This window comes from Anomaloglossus baeobatrachus, chromosome 1, assembly GCF_048569485.1.
Source record: "Anomaloglossus baeobatrachus isolate aAnoBae1 chromosome 1, aAnoBae1.hap1, whole genome shotgun sequence".
Classification (NCBI taxonomy): Eukaryota; Metazoa; Chordata; class Amphibia; order Anura; family Aromobatidae; genus Anomaloglossus; species Anomaloglossus baeobatrachus.
The window spans coordinates 569,163,118-569,184,483 of NC_134353.1; the positions used below are offsets into that span (position 1 = coordinate 569,163,118).

At 43.5% G+C, this 21,366-nt stretch overlaps 1 protein-coding gene across 48 annotated transcripts in view; it reads left to right on the forward strand.

The window, feature by feature from the left end:
- Positions 1-21,366, forward strand: part of PTPRD (protein tyrosine phosphatase receptor type D) — a 507,941-nt gene that overhangs the window by 455,890 nt on the left and 30,685 nt on the right. For all 48 annotated transcript variants that reach the window (XM_075317015.1, XM_075317121.1, XM_075317166.1 and 45 more), the window contains 2 exons: positions 6,470-6,589; positions 8,940-9,094. In XM_075317015.1, coding sequence (XP_075173130.1) covers positions 6,470-6,589; positions 8,940-9,094 — 275 coding nt within the window. The remainder of the gene's footprint in view (positions 1-6,469; positions 6,590-8,939; positions 9,095-21,366) is intronic.

Here is a 21,366-nt window from a genome sequence, read left to right on the forward strand (position 1 = left end):
CACACGTGGAATGAAATACTTAACAAAAAAGTGTGAAACAACTGATAATATGTCTTTTATTCTAGGTTCTTCAAAGTAGCCACCTTTTGCTTTGATTACTGCTTTGCACTTTCTTGGCATTCTCTTGATAAGCTTCAAGAGGTAGTCACCGGAAATGGTTTTCACTTCATCAGGTGTGACCTGTCAGGTTTAATCAGTGGGATTTCTTGCCTTATAAATGGGATTTAGACCATCAGTTGTGTTGTGCAGAAGTCTGGTGGATACACAGCTGATAGTCCTACTAAATAGACTGTTAGAATTTGTATTATGGCAGGAAAAAAGAAAAACGAGTGGCCATCATTACTTTAAGAAATGAAGGTCAGTCAGTCCGAAAAATTGGGAAAACTTTGAAAGTGTCCCCCAGTGCAGTGGCAAAAACCATCAAACGCTACAAAGAATCTGACTCACATGAGGACCGCCCCAGGAAAGGAAGACGAAGAGTCCCCTCTGCTGCGGAGGATAGGTTTATCTGAGTCACCAGCCTCAGAAATCGCAGGTTAACAGCAGCTCAGATTAGAGACCAGGTCAATGCCACACAGAGTTCTAGCAGCAGACACATCTTTAGAAGAGGAGACTTTGTGCAGCAGGCCTTCACGGTAAAATAGCTGCTAGGAAACCACTGCTAAGGACAGGCAACAAGCAGAAGAGACTTGTTTAGGCTAAAGAACACAAGGAATAGACATTAGACCAGTGGAAATCTGTGCTTTGGTCTGATGAGTCCAAGTTTGAGATCTTTGGATCCAACCACCGTGTTTTTGTGCGACGCAGAAAAGGTGAACGGATGGACTCTACATGCCTGGTTCGGTTCCTTCCGTGAAGCATGGAGGAGGAGGTGTGATGGTGTGGGGGTGCTTTGCTGGTGACACTGTTGGGGATTTATTCAAAATTGAAGGCATATTGAACCAGCATGGCTACCACAGCATCTTGCAGCGGCATGCTATTCTATCCAATTTGCATTTAGATGGACCATCATTTTTTTTTCAACACTACAATGACCCCAAATACACCTCCAGGCTGTGTAAGGGCTATTTGACTAAGAAGGAGAGTGATGGGGTGCTACGCCAGGTGACCTGGCCTCCACAGTCACCAGACCTGAACCCAATTAAGATGGTTTGGGGTGAGCTGGACCATAGAGTGAAGGCAAAAGGGCCAACAAGTGCTAAGCATCTCTGGGATCTCCTTCAAGACTGTTGATAGACCATTTCCGGTGACTACCTCTTGAAGCTAATCAAGAGAATGCCAAGAGTGTAATCAAAGCAAAAGGTGGCTACTTTGAAGAACCTAGAATATAAGACATATTTTCAGTTGTTTCACACTTTTTTGTTAAGTATTTCATTCCACATGTGTTAATTCATAGTTTTGATGCCTTCAATGGGAATCTACAGTTTTCAGAGTCATGAAAATAAAAAAAAACTCTTTGAATGAGAAGGTGTGTACAGTTCAAAAGTTTGGGGTTACCCAGACAATTTTGTGTTTTCCCTGAAAAATCATACTTTTATTTATCAAATGAGTTGCATAATGAATAGAAAATATAGTCCAGACATTGACTAGGTTAAAAATAATGATTTTTACTTGAAAAAATAATTTTCTCCTTCAAACTTTGCTTTCGTCAAAGAATGCTCCCTTTGCAGCAATTACAGCTTTGCAGACCTTTAGCATTCTAGCTGGTAATTTGCTAAGGTAATCTGGACATATTTCACCCCATGCTTCCAGAAGCCCCTCCCTCAAGTTGGATTGGCTTGATGGGCACTTTTTGCGTACCATATGGTCAAGCTGCTCCCACAACAGCTCAATAGGGTTGAGATTTGGTGACTGGGCTGGCCACTCCATTACAGATAGAATACCAGCAGACTTCTTCTTCCCTAAAGGCCCTGTTACACGCAACGACGTATTACGATAAGGCGTCAGGGTCACGGAATTCGTGACGCATATCCGGCGTCGTTAGCAATTTTGTTGTGTGTGACACCTACGAGCGACTGCTAACTATCAGAAATACTCACCAAATCGTTGATTGTTGACACGTCATTCATTTTCAAAATATCGTTGCTCGTACTGGATGCAGGTTGTTCGTCATTCCTGATGCAGCACACATTGCTATGTGTGACACCCCAGGAATGACGAATAACAGCATTACGGTGTCCTTCGGCAACGAGGTGGGAGTGACGTTAATGCGGCTTCTCTCCACCCCTCCACTTCTATTGGTGGCCCGCTGCGTGACGTCGCTGTGACGCCGCATGAACTTCCCCCTTAAAAAAGAGGTTGTTCGCCAGCCACAGCGTCGTCGTTAGGAAGATAAGTCCGTTTGACGCGTCCTAGCAATATTGTTCGCCACGGGCAGCGATTTGCCCGTGACGCACAAATGACGGGGGCGGATGCGATCGCTGCGTGTAAAGTGGCCTTAAATCGTTCATGCATAATTTGGAGGTGCACTTTGGGTCATTGTCCTGTTGTAGGATGAAATTGGCTCCAATCAAGCGCTGTCCACAGGGTATGGCATGGTGTTGAAAAATGGAGTGATAGCCTTCATATTTAAAATCCCTTTTACCTTGTACCAATCTCCCACTTTCCCAGCACCAAATCAACCCCAGACCATCACATTACCTCCACCTTGGTTGACAGATGGCGTCAGGCACTCTTTCAGCATCTTTTCAGTTGTTCTGCGTCCCACAAATGTTCTTCTGTGTGATCGATCCAAACACCTCAAACTTTGATTCGTCTGTCCATAACACTTTTGTCCATTCTTCCGCTGTCCAATGTCTGTGTTCTTTTGCCCATATTAATCTTTTCCTTTTATTAGCCAGTCTCAGATATGGCTTTTTCTTTGCTACTCTGCCCTGAAGGTCAGCATTCCATAGTCGCCTCTTCACTGTAGACATTGACACTGGCGTTTTGTGGGTACTATTTAATGAAGCTGCCAGTTGAGGACCTGTGAGGCGTCGATTTCTCAAACTAGAGACTCTAATGTACTTGTCTAGTTGCTCAGCTGTGCACCGGGGTCTCCCTCTTCTCTTTCTACTCTGGTTAGAGCCTGTTTATGCTCTCCTCTGAAGGGATTAGTACACACCATTGTAGGAAATCTTCAGTTTCTTGGCAATTTCTTGCATGGAATATCCTTCATTTCTAAGATTATTCTTTCTTTGAGGTGAAACATTTTTTTAAAACAATTGAATGTTTTACCTCACAAAAAGAATCATCTCTGATCCCATACTGTAATATATGTATAATCTCTTTTGTGTCCTCTCCTGCCCATGATCCATGAATAAGAAGTTACGACACTGCGTTATGTCGAAACGCGTTGGATGAACTGTGCCTTGTGGATGCTGTCTATCCATTTTTAAAGTGATGAAAATAAAGAAAGTTTTTAATTCATCTGCCTGTGATCCGCTGGATTTCGTTACCTTGTATCTGCTTTTATCCCCTTGTGCCTGGGATTTCCGTGCAGGATCAGCTGGTCTACTCCTCAGACTTACACACCAGAGCGGTGAGCTGGAACACGTTTCTTTTTGCCCAGGAGATATGGTATAATCAGACCAAGTCAATGTACAGTTAGGCAGGGCCATTACACAGTACATAGCAGGGGCACATTTATAAGATTATCTCAGCACAGAAACAGTTTATAAACATTTAATTAAAGGTGTTATATGGCTTATTTAGCTTTTATTTTTCTTTTCATCTCACTTTTGGGCTACACAGGGGCAGGTAAGCAGATGGCGACTACCTACCTGCGCTGCTGTCTGCCCCTCTCTACCAATTCACAGCGGTCATGTGACTGCTTCTGTCATGATTTTGCTGCTTCCTGTGATGTCACGTTGACAGGGGCAGGACCTTGTTAACAGGCAACATAGCCGACGACATCTTGCTGCCCTGCTGGGTGGGTACAGTGCGTGGAGTCTCCGCCCCCTTCCCCTGCACCCTCCCACACATTCCATAGTGCAGTGGTCCCAAAGACTCTGCCCATGGGCTGCAGGCGGCCTCTGATGCTTCTTGCAGTGTGCAGGCCCGCGGCCCCCTTGATGATCGCTGCCTCTGCTGGGGGCCCGTGCAGTTATATCAGATGACTGATTTCTGAGTGCTGCGCAGATGCTTGCTCTCAATACAGCTACTGCAATGATCAGCGGCCGGCCAATCAGAGGCAAGCAGCGGATCATTGGAGAAGCTGCATAGAGAGCTCGTCCCTGTGCAGCACCTGGGAATCTGTCATCTGATATAAATTGCTGTGCTGTCAGCAGGGGCTCTGCACCTGCAGTGTTCATCATGGGGGCTGCGGGCGGGCCGCATCTGTCAGCAATGGCCTCTTCATCAGCAGTGTTCACCAAAGGGACTGTGAAAGTACCAGGTGGTATAGTGGGATGAAAATAATTGGCCAAGTGGCCATTCACCTATTGGGGTTGTGAACCCCTGCACAAACCCAGTTCAGGCTTGTTATTGCTGGACGGATCCGGACACCGCTGGCCTCATTGTCAATGCTCGCACAGTACTTCCGGGTAGTGATACGTGACCGGGCTCCACTAGAAGTCCGTCACTGCAAATCCTAGTGTGTGGCTCCTAGGTTGCCAGGTAACCGCAGGTCCTCCAGCCCAATATGCAAGATTTAAGATTGATACTCGGAGCTGCTCCTGCCATTGATCCCTCAGAAGGGATAGGAGTATGTTGGTGAAGAATTTTTAACGGTCGTAACTGGCCACAACGCGTTTCAACAAAGCTATCTTCACTATCAATACTACCTGATGAAGAGAACTCTGTCTATCGAAACGTGTTGTGGCCAGTTAGAGGGATAATAAAAAGTTTGTTAATCCATTTTATTCATTTAAAGATATATGTTTTACCCCAGCGCTCCATACGACCGTTTAAATTTCTTCATCAATATTACTACAGGATGAGGAAAGGGATGGGCACAATACTACAGGATGGGGCATTATTACAAGATGGGCACAAGGATGGGGCACATTATTACAGGATGGGGGCATTACTATAGGATGGGGCACATTACTACATTATATGTGCCCATAGTGTCCTTTGCTACAGGTCTGTGCTGAGCAGACTGACAACCAATGAGTGTGTAGAGGGCGGGGCTGGACAGTGAGGCCAGGCGGTGCCAGCTCTGACTGTGAGGTTTGGCAACCAGGGACAGAGAAAAGTCAAGTTTGCTTGATCTGCAGGTAAATAAAGTGTCTCCAGAGAATAAAGTGATAATTCAAGAGGAACAAATGTCATAAACAAAAAATAAAATGTAGGGGTGTTTTATATGACAATAAAGCAGAGATTAGCTTACAAAAATATTGGAGTTTTTGTCAGACAACTCCTTTAAGGAATTTATTATTATACCAAGATCTATTGATTAAAATTAACTTTGTTTATGGGAAAACTCCTTTATCTCTATACAAGATTGCAACAAATTATCCTACAAATATCTACATGTATCCTAATAAGGAGCACTGCATATAAGATATGTAATCTCCAGAAATCAAAAGACGTACAACACAGTGTGTCCTCTGGTTGACCGCCGTCACATGCGAAAGAATTGACAAATAGTTAAGGGCGGCCTGTTTTTTTTCTTACAAAGTGTTTGGTTAATTTTTCATTACTTATTAATGGAGGTGTAAAAAATGTATGCCCATCGCACTTGCACAGCATGTCAATAAAATAAACTATCCATGTTGAATTTCTTGAACTTGTGATCTCTAAACATATAGCTGCCCTTTAACTGACCTTACTCGAAATCTGGAAATCTCTTCAAAAATTCAGTAGCTGCTTCTAGTTATATACTGTGTAACCGTTGGGTTATTAGCTTGGTTAGAATTATCAAAATTACTTCTAAATTTTCAAAGCTATATTAGTAAAGAACATATGTATATTCTGCAGAGCCCTGTCTTGGCGCACATGCTCAACCTCTGCTCCATTCATTGTCAATGCAGCTGCTACTTCACTCATAGAAAATGATTCAAGACTGCAGAGCTTAGCTCTGAGGATCTCTAGGGTCCACTATTATGACACACTTTGATTCCACCATGAATAGAGGATAACTTCCAATTTTGGGACTTTTTCGAATTAGAAACATAATTGAATAGAATAGTGATCACTTTTGATTGAATGCTGAATAAACCCAGTTTGCTATGTCTTTTAATACAATATAGATAGATAAAAGTGCACAGATGAAATATATATATATATATATATATATATATATATATATATATATACCGAATGTAATATTGTTCAGCCACTCCTGCTGTATGTTATAGGTTCATCCAGGTAGCGATTTCTTTCTTGGATTTGTTATGCCTATAGTATTAGTGAATATGTATATTCTTTTTTGTTCTGATATATATTGTATAGCACCAGAAGTATTAATGGTGAATTTTACATTGATAAGTTTTAAATATAAAATTATATTAATTTCTATTACTAATACACTGCTAATTTCTTGCAGATAAAGTGTGACCAGTACTGGCCAAGCAGAGGTACAGAAACATATGGCCTTATCCAAGTGACTCTGCTGGACACGGTGGAGCTTGCCACTTACTGTGTCAGGACATTTGCTCTTTACAAGGTAAGTCTTATCTTGAAGCTGTAATCTGATAACACCTTTACCTTTGTATACAGTCCATTCTAAAGGTACCGTCACACATAACGAGATCGCTAGCGAGATCGCTGCTGAGTCACAGTTTCTGTGACACAGTAGCGATCCCGTTAGCGATCTCGTTATGTGTGACACCTACCATCGATCAGGCCCCTGCTGTGAGATCTCTAGTCGTTGCCAAATGGTACAGGCCATTTTCTTCAAAGGCGATGTCCTGCTGGGCAGGACACATCGCTGTGTTTGACACTGTGTGACAGGGTCACAGTGACTACTAAGATCGTTATACAGGTCGCTACTGCGACCTGTATTGTTCCTGCATCGAACTGTGTGACATCTCACCAGCGACCTCCAAGCGACTTACCAGTGATCCCTATCAGGTCGCATCGTTTTCAGGATTGCTGGTAAGTCGTTGTGTGTGACTGGGCCTTAAGGACTATGGAGTGAGATGCTGTACGTTACGCAACATTACAGCTCTCCTGATCTCTACAGACCTATAGTTGGTGGTAGGTGGTGTAGCTGGAATCCTTGGCTGTAGTATCAGCTATTGCTATGACATTAATACAATCATTTATCAATATTTAGGCATCTCCACAATCGTCCAGTCCTGATTATGTGGTGTTTATACACTCCCTGACAGTTCTGTCGGTTATCCATGTTATGTAAATAAAAGCTTATAACCTGACTTTAAATTCATCCATTGGTTTTATAAATTACTCTTTTAAAAGCTGAAACCCTCCCAAATTTGGTTTAGGTTATAAAAATAAAGTTGCTACAAAGCTAAAAAAAATTGATCATTTAATAACACAGAAAGGTCAGATTTTGGCAAGACAAAAGTTTTGTTGCCTTGTCATATAATGCACCTAATCCTAGTTTACATCCTCACCTGTGCTCACTAAATGATTGGTTAATTAGTGGGTGTGTATAAAAAGAAACCCAGCACCCAGATCTTCACTTGATCAGCGGGTGTGCGGGGATCAGATATTGATGACTTATCCTAAGGATAGGTCATCAGTGTTAATGTCCTGGACAACCCTTTTAAAAAACACTTTACATACTTTTTGCTTCTAGTTTTTTTACAATTGGATATAATTGCTAAGTTTTATGTCTACCACTTTAAAGGGGTTTTCAGAAAACCTTTGTCCCCAGGCGGTTTGTTTTGCAAAAACAAACAGGGCTTTGCTCACACCCACAAGGTCTAGTGCTGATTCTCTGCTTGCTGCTCCCGGTTTACAGTGCTGACGTCATATCGACAGTGCTGCAGGCAATCAATGAGCTAAACAGATCTGAATGGCTTGTGCTGTGAACTTGGGCAGAGCCGCTGAGCTCAGTTATTGGCTGCAGCATTGTTGTTGTGATGTGAGTGCTGCAGACAATAACGGACATGGGGAGCAGCAGCAGCAACTCAGCTCTGAACCCAAGGAGGGTGAGTAAAGCACAGTTTGTTTTTCTGAAAAACAAACTATAAGTGGGGACGGGATTTCTGAAATGGCAAAACCTCTTTAATGATGGTTACCATCAGCAGAGCAGCTGTTATATTGAAGGAGAATATCAGGGGCACTATAACTTTTAACAATCGCTTAATAAAAACGTTTGCATGGCAACATACCGCTTTATCCGCTTATGAGCCACTTCTCCATCTGGCTCCTAAACTCGTCATTCACTTTAAAAACAAAAAAAAACACAGCTCAAATCCATCTTGCTCAAGAAAATATGGAATGCCAGCACAGTAGGGTATCACTTTACACTTTACACTTTTACATACTGAAGTTTATAAAGAGAGACAAGAGTGAGGAGCAGCAAGGAGCAGAAACAAGCACAAGAAACACATTGTGGCAGATACATTAGCTTACTTTAGAGCTGGATTCATAGCTACACTGCTCAAATATGTGCTGTGTAATTTCTATCACACCGCTGCTGCTTCTACCTGTGTTCTATCTCTGCAAATAAAAGCAGGAATCCCTTTCCATGTATGTATCGTATGGGAAACATCAGAACAGCTAGTCTACCCCCCCAGCTCAGAGTCAATTTAGAGATAGAGTCTGGTAAAAGGAGTGAACAACGACAAATACAAGACATATAATGGCGAAATAATGTGATTCCTCATGTACTCACTGATGACAGCTTATTCCGAAAAGTTATATGAAAGCATAGTTATCTTTTAATTATTAACACTCTGTATACTGTTGGAAGAATTCAGAGACACTCCTGAACCTTTACTCTTTAATGTCTTATTTTCTTATGTACTTTGAAGAATATTCTTAACTTTCTTTCTATGTTTTTGATAATTTATATATGTACATCTGTTTTTTCTATTTGACAGAATGGATCAAGTGAAAAACGAGAAGTTAGACAGTTCCAGTTTACAGCATGGCCAGATCATGGTGTTCCAGAACATCCAACACCTTTTCTAGCATTTTTGAGAAGAGTGAAAACATGTAATCCTCCAGACGCGGGGCCCATGGTTGTACACTGCAGGTATAATGCTTGGATTTTAAAGGAGCTAATGTTATTTGCTATACGTCTATATTTTGCCTTAAAAGAGAACCCATCACCAGGTTTTGGTTTTCCCAACATAAATTGAAGCCATCAGCTTTGTATGCTCTATTACAATAGTCCATTGACCTGTATCCAAGCTACGAACTCTACCTGCATACCCCAAAAAATACATTAAATACTTCTGGCATGTAGCAAGGTCTGGTCCATATGCCAGAAGAGGTCTTTTTTATATTCTTGGCACCTCCTCAATCCCTACAGCTGCTATCCTCCTGGTTTGATAGACGTGGATGATGCGTCCTAGATCATCCACAGAGTGCAATAATTAACCTGCACATTTGAAGCACAGGAGCACTTTGCTCTGCTGTATTAAGGGCGCAGGAAAGTCCTGTTCTGCGCATGTGCCATCATCGAATTCTCTTCCTAACTAATATGAGCCTGTGCATTACAGAACTTTGTTCTGCCCTTACTAGGACAGTGCATAAAGCGACTGCGCTGGTTTACTCTTCTGTGGTGCAGGCTCAAGATTTGCACTTATCTCTGCACGAGATATAATGCATCCACGTGAATCATACCAAAATGACCCCAGCAGACGGGATTGAGGAGGCATTGAAAAAAGAAATAAATACGCACATTAGACCAGACTGAATTGTATACAAGGAGTGCATAAGGTATTTTTTGGCATACGCAGGCTGAGCTTAGATACAGGTCAATGGACTGCAGTAATTGAGGAGATAAAGTTGGAAAAAATTCTGACATGTTCCCTTTAAACACTTGATAAAAATAATAAGGTCCTCACTACAGGCAAAGTAAGGGTAAAACTTGCTATCCCAGAACTTGAAGATTATGATTGTAAAGTTCTTAAAGATGCCTATTATCTACATCTAATATCCATCTAAAACTCATTTTACAGATTGAAAAAAAAGAAAATAATATCCAAATTGTATAAGATTCTTTTTAAGTGATCCATTTTTAAAACACCATACCAGCATTTTTTTTATTTATTTATTTATTTTTTTCATTTCAATGCTGCCTGGTGCTTAAAATCTAAGTTTCCTGCCCCCAGTCTTATACTCACCTTCCGGCATTTTCACCTTTTCTTGGTGCCACTCCAGTCCCGTGGAGCTACCTTGTTTGGAAGTCAGAAGTTACGTCACTAGATCTCAATACAAGTCTATCATAGTCTAAACAATGCTCTTATAGACTTTCATTGAAGAATGACCTCCGGCATGCTCTATGAAACACTGGAACGATCTGGCAAGTCATAAACTGCCGGAGACCAATGGAAGCATTGCCAATAAAAGGTGAAAACTCCATTGTGAGTAGGGTTGGGGACCATAGATTAAAAGCACCACTCCAGCAACAAAAAGAACCGCACTACACATGTCCTGATAAATAGAAGTACTCAGAGACTACTGGGATAATATAGCACTACTTCTAAAAATATATTTGGTATATCAGTCTCCCATCGATAAAGTACACATACAGCAGCAGAATGAGTGTAATAATAAAGTGTAACTTTTAATAACTACATATAAAATGTACATACAAATACAAACAAATAAAGTGCAAGTGTCCTTAAAAATTACACCTATATCATGTCCCTCTATTGCATCACCACACAACTTAGGGTTGTTGTGATATACAGTATGTATCAAAAGATGTTGTGTGGAGTATTTCCTGTCCAATCTCATTAGACTATTCCCACCAATCAGACATAAATTGTATGCAGGTTAAATTGTATGTATGCTTGCTCTACTACTCTAACATCACATCATTGTAGCCAAAAATCAACATATATCCTGAAAACATATAGCTTTGGGGATCATAGAGGTTTTCAACAGTGATTGCAATAAACGTCACCCCTTAGTTGAAATTTGAATAATTATTAAGACTAACAATCACAGTGGTGAAAGATATGTACAAAATCACAATAGTGACATTATAGAACGGTATCACCTATAGTGAAGGTTCAAAACTGTAGGAGTCAACGGAGGGATAATGGTACCAAAAACCATCCCACTTTATACTGTGTAAGTGCTCACCCTGCAGTGGCTAGTAAACTGACCCCAAGGCCCCAAATGACTCTCACCCTTGCAAGAGCAGTCCACATCTTACCCTATTGCATCTGTAGGGTGATCACTTACCACAGTATAAAGAGGGATGGTTTTTGGTACCGTTATCCCTCCGTTGACTCCTCCACTACTGAACCTTCTGAATGAGTGAGATTGTTCTATTAACAGTCTGCGCTCGTATCAGTGATTGGAACATGTGTTAATGGAAATTAATATTCATCCCTTTCCCCTGCCTATAATTCCTCCCATCCCTCTATGCCGGTATCAGTGATTGGAACGTGCGTTAATAGAAATGAATATTCACCCCGTCCCCTGCTCATAATCCCGCCCACCCATCTGTGCCTACGTCAGTGATTCGCCGTATTACTTCCCAAGAATCGCATTTCAATCCTCAGACTGACTGGCAGTTCTTCTGACCCAAGTGTGTCAGCTAGTATTTCTATGCAGCTCAGGTGAGGAAAGCTGCTGGCCAGTCCAAGCATTTCGATGCAATCCTCGAGCAGTATTAGCACAGTCTGACTGAATCACTGATGCCGGCACAGAGGGGTAGGCCGGAATATGGCTGGGAGAGGTTGGTGACTATTCATTTGCCATTAACACACATTCCAAGCACTGATGTCGGCACAGAGGTGTGGGCGGTGCTATGTGCCAGGGAAGGGGGTGAATATTCATTTGCCATTAAGACACGTTCCAATTACAGACGCTGGCGCAGAGAAGTGGCTGGGGGAAGTGGTGAATATTAATTTTCCATTTAATAGCTTGCATGTCCCTATAAAATTGTGGGGCTTACAGCAGCAAAACTGGGCAACATACACCAATAAAAGTTACATATTCTGAAAGGGCTGCCCAAGCCCTATTTCAGAATACTATTTTAGTATGGTATACATCTAGGGCTTAGTTTTTGAGTAGAACTTACATTATGCATGTGTGGATTGGATGGGCTGTTACCGACATCTAGTAAGAAATTCAATAGCACCTTTAGGAAAATATTTACTTGTAAAATTGGTGACATCTTCAATACCTATTTCACCTGCTGTATTGGTTAAAGCTAAGAAAGATGCCAAGTATTGTAAGAAGTATTGATATGAGGCTGCAGATTTCTCTGCAGGGTTTTGAAGCTGTTTTATATTAAAGGCATGTATTATCTGAAGAATAATATCACAGTTTGGTGAGAGCTTGGCTTTCAGCTTGCTTCCAACATCTGTTTTCACTTTGATCGTACAGTTTGGCTTTATGAGATGTACATTAAGCTGTTTCATCTGCATGAATTCATGTAATGGGCTATTTTATTTGTGGGCACACACGGCATCAGCGAGTCTTTGTTTACCCATCAGATGTTTGTATAAGGTAGATGAGATCTTATGACTGCTCGTCTTTTGTGTGCCAGTGATTTTGTTATATCAAAGCCAGCAGCTGTCCGCAGTGAATTCTGAATGAAAATTACTGGTGGAGAAAAGAATTTGACCATCTGCAGGAAATGTAAAATGTTTTTATAACCCAATAACGGGGATCTGGACAGGGGTATAACTGAGCTTTCCCAGCTGTACCTATATCCCTTACACTTATATGTCCATACAATATCCTGAAACATGTCATGCTCAGCTGGGATTGAAAATATTTGGGCTGAAACCAAAATCAGGTCATTATTTTCAACAAAAATAATCATCACGCAATTGTTTAACTGTATTAAGTTGCGTAAAAGCAACACTATGTAAGATTTGGTAAGTGTGTTAGCAACAGATGGTGGATACAGCAACCGTTAAAAAACACATAGAAAGCAAGTAAGTAAGAAAGCTGTAAAGTAAAATACGTTCCCACAGAGGCCTCCAGATGAGATCTTTGTTAGTGTTGGCCCAGACCGGTCTTTAAAGGGTCATAAATAAACTCTGCCTCCCCAGGTAACACTAGCAGTAAATACTCCACGGAGGAAACGCCGTTGCAAGTGAGGATGTAGACTATGTCTGATTGACAGTAGGACTAAAATGAAATATTTGTGATTTATGACCATAGGGACTCAAAGGATATTATAAGGTTAGTTGTTCAAGTACATCTGATAAATAAAGTAGGAACTATCAAGTTGGCTACGTACAGTAACAGTATTATTTCTGGAAAGGTTCAGATTTAGCTACATGTGTTAACAATATTCAGCGTATTTTTTTGGGTCTATTTTTGACCCATTCCTAATGTAACTTTTGGTTTGCTAGAATAGTCCCTTGGCTTCGGAGTGAACAATTTGGTGAAAGTTCTGCCTTGTCCAAAACAATATGCTTTTTTAGGAGGTAAAAACTGAAAAACCTAGAAATATTTTACAGTTGGGGCAAAACATTGGTCATAGTTCCATATCAGAATTATGAATAGAGGTACATCTGACCACACATCAGTTCTTAGGACACGTGGAAATTTCCTACTTCCCTTCTTTTCTCAAGTCTGTAATAAAGGATGGCTTCAACCTTGGGCCAGTATACTGCTCCATTTTTAAATAATGTTGTAATGCCTGTGGAGACCACTACTCTGTACAACCAGGACTGTGAAACATCTAAAGCAGAGTTCGGGAACCTATGGCTCGTGAACAAGTTTTGGCTCTTTTGATGGCTGCATCTGGCTCACAGGAGAGAGGCGTCCATCAAAAGAGCAGGTGCCTTATATCCGAGGGGATGGCTTCCTGTGCATCTGGAGCCTAACCCCAGCTCTTTCTCATTCACATCACCAACGCATTTGCACTTTGTACACAGACTGCTCCCTCCTTTCAATGGCTATGTCACGGGTGCATGCACTGTATGGGTGTCATCTCCCTAGCAAATCTGGACGTGGACATTTCGGTGAGTGGTCACATGGTACTTTCACTGCACCGCTACTGGCTACCTATGCCTTTTTTAAACAAGAAGAAACAACGGAGTACAAGGTGCAAATAACACATGACACGGCATTTAGTAAATATATGAAGAGTTAATTATACAAGTATGGAAGTACGGTGGGTAGGCAAGCATAAGTGACTGGGAATACACCCTTATCCTGGCACAACCTGTATCACAGTAGTCCTTGCCTTAAAAAATTACCAGCATTAAAACATCGGGGAAAGGTTGAAAAAGCTGGATATACCTAAGGCGCCAGTAACCACAGCTTGCCGGTAGAAGAGGAGCTCCGCATGGAGGACCTGATGTATGTTTCGCAAGGAATTATGGTCGCTTATTCATGGGTGAGTGTGCTCAAGTGTGCCGGCAGGACCTTTTTGTATCCATAGTGACGATCACATGATCGTCACTATGTCCAATGCGATTGGACTTACACGGCACATGCGCGGGCGCGTCATCCCGTCGTATACACTCCTCACGGTGTCAGAGTCCACGTGTGCTCCCGGAAATCCACAGGTAAGCATGGAAACCGAGAAACACACACTTGAAGCATATAGACGCTGCAGGGGGGCAAAGAGGAGGTGACACGGCCGAGCATGCGCACATCCAAACACATCTATGAACCGCTATGGGCAAAAGGATAAAAAAAAACCCATAGGTCATCACGTACTGACCCACCATCTTCCTTAATCGTGTCATGAAATTGGCGTAGCCACGTCTGGTCACGTGACCAAAAATTAATTTTGGCCATAGAAAATACTGTGAAAAACACAGAACAAATTAGTACTAAGCAAAGAAACCTGCGGCACATTTTAATTCAAAGTGTAGGGCCAACCTAGATGTAAAAAAGCGTTGGACCCATACCTACTCCAACAGACATATAAACAAGAAGAAACAACGGAGTTTTAAGGTGTAAAAATTAAAATACAATTTTATTATGACATGATTTTTTAAAAGATTACGTACAAGGTGCAAATAACACATGACACGGCATTTAGTAAATATATGAAGAGTTAATTATACAAGTATGGAAGTACGGTGGGTAGGCAAGCATAAGTGACTGGGAGTACACCCTTATCCTGGCACAACCTGTATCACAGTAGTCCCTGGGTTAAAAAATTACCAGCATTAAAACATCAGGGAAAGGTTGAAAAAACATGCCTTTTTTAACCCGGAAGTTTCCCTGATACTTTGGCGTCTTTCACAGTGGCGGACACCGCTGTTATCACCATACGCCACCGATACCAGGTGACTGCACATTTGGCAGCATGGTACTGTATTCCACTATTCTTGTTATGGTGACTATCCACATGTCATTTTCTCTAATCTATTCTGGTTACCCTTTTTTCATTTTTTTCTATTCTTTTGTCTTGTTGCTCTAGACTGCCCCATTGCCTCTACATCTCGTCATATACCTTCATTTACCCTTTGCACTATGCTATAGGTTTCGGTTTTCACTTAAACATATTGTATAGCTCTCACAGAGTTACAATTTATAATATGTGGCATTCATGACTCTCTCAATCAAAAAGGTTTCCGACCCCTGATCTAAAGGCTAGGCAGAGGTGTCAACTTGGGCAGTATAAGATTTCTCTCTGCTTGTTAAAGAAGTGAACAAATGCTCCTGGAACCACCTCTTTGTGGTCCTTATAACTAGAGATGAGCGAACCGGTCCCGGTTCGGCTCGAGGTCGGTTCGCCGAACGGAGGTCCCGGTCGAGTTCGGTTCGTCGAACGTTCGACGAACTGAACTCGAACCGCATAGGAAACAATGGCAGGCATTCACAAATACATAAAAACACCTAGAAAACACCCTCAAAGGTGTCCAAAAAGTGACAAACAACTCACAACACAACACAAACACATGGGAAAGTGACAAGGACATATACTCATGCGAAAACAAAAGAGCAGGACAAGGAAAAAGAGGAGGACACACAGATATAGGCATGGCACGCCCTTCTAAAATCATGTAAAACACCGCAAGGTGACTCCAAGCGTAGTCTCCATTTTTTTCCAAAAATTGGGCCCCACACACACCCACCCATTCAGTGGCAGCAGTTGTGCCCCAGTTGTACACTTCACAGCTAGATTTGCATCAAGCACATTCAAAAATACGCCATAATTAACCGTCCCCAGCATGACACCGGGGTAGGTAGATAAAGTCTTTCCTGATCCCAGCTCTGTTCATCTTGGCTCCTTTTTAAAAACACAGCAAGCAAGGGTTACTCCAAGCGGAGTCTCCCTTTTTTTCCAAAAATTGGGCCACAAACACACCCACCCATTCAGTGGCAGCAGTTGTGCCCCAGTTGTACACTTCACAGCTAGATTTGCATCAAGCATATTCAAAAATACGCCATAATTAACCGTCCCCAGCATGACACCGGGGTAGGTAGATAAAGTCTTTCCTGATCCCAGCTCTGTTCATCTTGGCTCCTTTTTAAAAACACAGCAAGCAAGGGTTACTCCAAGCTGAGTCTCCCTTTTTTTCCAAAAATTGGGCCCCACACACACCCACCCATTCAGTGGCAGCAGTTGTGCCCCAGTTGTACACTTCACAGCTAGATTTGCATCAAGCACATTCAAAAATACGCCATAATTAACCGTCCCCAGCATGACACCGGGGTAGGTAGATAAAGTCTTTCCTGATCCCAGCTCTGTTCATCTTGGCTCCTTTTTAAAAACACAGCAAGCAAGGGTTACTCCAAGCGGAGTCTCCCTTTTTTTCCAAAAATTGGGCCACAAACACACCCACCCATTCAGTGGCAGCAGTTGTGCCCCAGTTGTACACTTCACAGCTAGATTTGCATCAAGCATATTCAAAAATACGCCATAATTAACCGTCCCCAGCATGACACCGGGGTAGGTAGATAAAGTCTTTCCTGATCCCAGCTCTGTTCATCTTGGCTCCTTTTTAAAAACACAGCAAGCAAGGGTTACTCCAAGCGGAGTCTCCCTTTTTTTCCAAAAATTGGGCCACAAACACACCCACCCATTCAGTGGCAGCAGTTGTGCCCCAGTTGTACACTTCACAGCTAGATTTGCATCAAGCATATTCAAAAATACGCCATAATTAACCGTCCCCAGCATGACACCGGGGTAGGTAGATAAAGTCTTTCCTGATCCCAGCTCTGTTCATCTTGGCTCCTTTTTAAAAACACAGCAAGCAAGGGTTACTCCAAGCTGAGTCTCCCTTTTTTTCCAAAAATTGGGCCCCACACACACCCACCCATTCAGTGGCAGCAGTTGTGCCCCAGTTGTACACTTCACAGCTAGATTTGCATCAAGCACATTCAAAAATACGCCATAATTAACCGTCCCCAGCATGACACCGGGGTAGGTAGATAAAGTCTTAGCTGAACCATGACTTGTTCATCTTGGCTCCTTTTTAAAAACACAGCAAGCAAGGGTTACTCCAAGCGGAGTCTCCCTTTTTTTCCAAAAATTGGGCCACAAACACACCCACCCATTCAGTGGCAGCAGTTGTGCCCCAGTTGTACACTTCACAGCTAGAGTTGCATCAAGCATATTCAAAAATACGCCATAATTAACCGTCCCCAGCATGACACCGGGGTAGGTAGATAAAGTCTTTCCTGATCCCAGCTCTGTTCATCTTGGCTCCTTTTTAAAAACACAGCAAGCAAGGGTTACTCCAAGCGGAGTCTCCCTTTTTTTCCAAATATTGGGCCCCAAACACACCCACCCATTCAGTGGCAGCAGTTGTGCCCCAGTTGTACACTTCACAGCTAGATTTGCATCAAGCACATTCAAAAATACGCCATAATTAACCGTCCCCAGCATGACACCGGGGTAGGTAGATAAAGTCTTTCCTGATCCCAGCTCTGTTCATCTTGGCTCCTTTTTAAAAACACAGCAAGCAAGGGTTACTCCAAGCGGAGTCTCCCTTTTTTTCCAAAAATTGGGCCCCAAACACACCCACCCATTCAGTGGCAGCAGTTGTGCCCCAGTTGTACACTTCACAGCTAGATTTGCATCAAGCACATTCAAAAATACGCCATAATTAACCGTCCCCAGCATGACACCTGGGTAGGTAGATAAAGTCTTTGCTGAACCATGACTTGTTCATCTTGGCTCCTTTTAAAAACAATGTAAGCAAGGGTTACTCCAAGCGGAGTCTCCCTTTTTTAAAAAAATTGGGCCACACAGACACCCCATCAGTGGCAGCACTTGTGCCCTAGTTGCAAACAGGATGTTTTGATTTGCATCAAGCACATTCCAAATCCACAAGCATTTACTCTCCCCAGGATGACACAGGGGTAGTAAATTCCTTGTGGATCCATGACTTGTTCATTTTGATGAACGTCAGTCTGTCCACATTGTCACTGGACAGACGCATGCGCTTATCTGTCAGCACACACCCAGCAGCACTGAAGACACGTTCAGAGACAACGCTGGCAGCTGGACACGACAAAATCTCAAAGGCGTAAGTTGAGAGCTCTGGCCATTTTTCAAGATTTGAAGCCCAAAATGAGCAAGGTTCCATTTGCAAAGTCATGGCATTGATGTTCATTTGGAGATACTCCTGTATCATCCTCTCCAGCCGTTGACTATGTGTCAGACTTGTTGTCTCTGGTGTCCTTGCAAAGGACGGTCTAAAAAATTATGAAAAGATTCCATAAAATTGCTGTTACCAGCACCAGATACGGTGCTACTGGTACGGGTAGACTGTTGAAGATGACGAGACCGTCCCATGTTTGTCAAGTTACAACTGGGAGATTCACTCCCTGCACCTGCACGGTTGTTTGGTGGAAAAGCCGAGCTAAGATCGAGTAACAGCTTCTGCTGATACTCCTGCATACGTGCGTCCCTTTCTATGGCTGGAATTATGTCACAAAATTTGGACTTGTACCGGGGATCTAATAGTGTGGAAAGCCAGTAGTCATCATCACTTCTAATTTTGACAATACGAGGGTCATGTTGGAGGTAGTGCAGCAAGAAGGCGCTCATGTGTCTTGCGCAGCCATGCGGACCAAGTCCACGCTGTGTTTGTGGCATAGAGGTGCTAACCGTTCTTTCTTCCTCTGACATCTCCCCCCAACCTCTTTCAACTGAAATTTGACCAAGGTCTCCCTCATCCGCTGAGTCTTCCATGTCCATGGACAGTTCGTCCTCCATTTCTTCATGTTCTCCTGCACCTTCGTCAACATCTCGCCTGCTACCATGCGCCCTTGTTGATCCCTGTCCCCCATGGTCCCATGCCTGCCGCCTTGGTGATGATGAACGTCTGGACCTTGGTGATGTTGTTGTGTCTTGCGCATATGAATCCTCCTGTAGTTCATCCCCTTCCTGTTGTCCCACCCCCTGACTCCGAATAGTGTTTAGCATGTGCTCCAGCATGTAAATGACTGGAATTGTCATGCTGATAATGGCATTGTCAGCGCTAAACATATTCGTCGCCATGTCGAAACTCTGCAGAAGGGTGCATAGGTCCTTGATCTGAGACCACTCCATCAGGGTGATCTGCCCCACCTCTGCATCTCATTGGCCCAGGCTATACGTCATGACGTATTGCACCAGGGCTCGACGGTGCTGCCACAGTCGCTGTAACATGTGGAGAGTCGAATTCCAGCGTGTCGGCACATCGCATTTCAGGCGATAAACCGGCAGGCCGAAAGACTTCTGGAGCGATGCAAGTTGCTCAGCTGCGGCGGTTGAACGGCGGAAGTGAGCAGACAGTTTTCGTGCCCTGGTCAGAAGGCCATCTAGGCCGGGATAGTGTGTTAAGAATTGCTGGACAACAAGGTTCAACACGTGAGCCATACAAGGCACGTGTGTCACCTTGCCCAGGCGAAGGGCCGCACCCAGGTTTGCAGCATTGTCGCACACGGCCTTACCAGGCTGCAGGTTGAGTGGAGACAACCATTTATTAAACTCGGACCGCAGAGCTGACCACAACTCCTCAGCTGTGTGACTCTTATTCCCAAGACATGTCAAGCTAAAGACCGCCTGATGCCGTTGCGCTCTGCTGCCAGCATAGTAATGAGGGGTGCGTGATTCCTTCTGCGCAGTGAGAACGCTGGTGGCCTGACCAGGCAGGCTTGGGGCGGAGGTGAAGGACCCAGATGAGGTGGAGGAGGCAGAAGCAGTGGCGGAACTTGGACAGACAGAGGATTGACACACAAGTCGTGGGGACGGCAAGACTTGTGCAGCAGACCCTTCACCATCTATCACCATAGTTACCCAGTGCCCAGTCAGCGACATGTAACGTCCCTGTCCATGCTTACTGGTCCAAGTATCGGTGGTGAAATGCACCCGTTGACACACAGAGTTTCTCAAGGAAGCGGTGTTGTTGTGTGCGACATGCTGGTGTAGCGCGGGCACACCTTTCTTAGAGAAGTAGTGGCAACTGGGCATCTGGTACTGGGGCACAGCGACAGACATAAGGTCTCTAAAATCCTGTGTGTCCACCAGGCGGAAAGGCAGCATTTCGGTAGCCAAGAGCTTACAGAGGGATAAAGTCAACCTCTTAGCTTTGTCATGGGTCGCAGGAAATGGCCTTTTATTTGTCCACATCTGAGGGACAGAGATCTGGCTGCTGTGTGTAGACGGTGTTGAGTAGGGTGTCCCTGGAAAAATGCAGCTTTGTGAGGAAAGTGCAGGCGTAGACATGATGTTGCCTTCATCCAACGTTGGTGCTATCGATGTCTGAGAGAGCTGTACACACGCACTTGTTTCCCCTTCAAACCAACTGACGACCTACCAAGCAAACTGCCTGTTGCGGTTACAGTGGTGGAAGTTGTGCGTGGAAAACCAGGTGTGACAGCTGTCCCCACAGTCCTAGAAGATGAAGAGCGCGCGGATGCACTGGAAGGGGCAGGCGGTGGATGGTTCGCTCCGCTAGGCCGCATTGCAGCACGGTGAGCTTCCCACCGGGACATATGATATTTATTCATGTGACAATTCATGGAAGAAGTTGTCAAACTGCTGAGGTTTTGACCTCTACTAAGAGAACCATGACAAATTTTACAGATCACATAATTTGGGCGATCTTTTGCTATGTCAAAAAAGGACCAGGCTAGGCAAGGCTTAGAGGGCATGCGACCTGTTGATCCACCCCGACTAGTGCTCATAGGCAGAGTGGTGGCTGAGGATGCAGTTGTAGACGTGCTACCAGTACTCCGACTCTGTCCAGGAAGGCGCAAGGTAACTTCGTCATCAGTTGCATCCTCCTCCACCACCTCTGTTGAGCTCCTCGAGTGCCTGACTGTGGGTTGACAGTAGGTGGGATCTACAACTTCATCATCAATTGTTGTGTTTGCACTCCCCTCACCCTCAGACCGAGCCTCTTCTTGCCCTGACCGAATATTTAA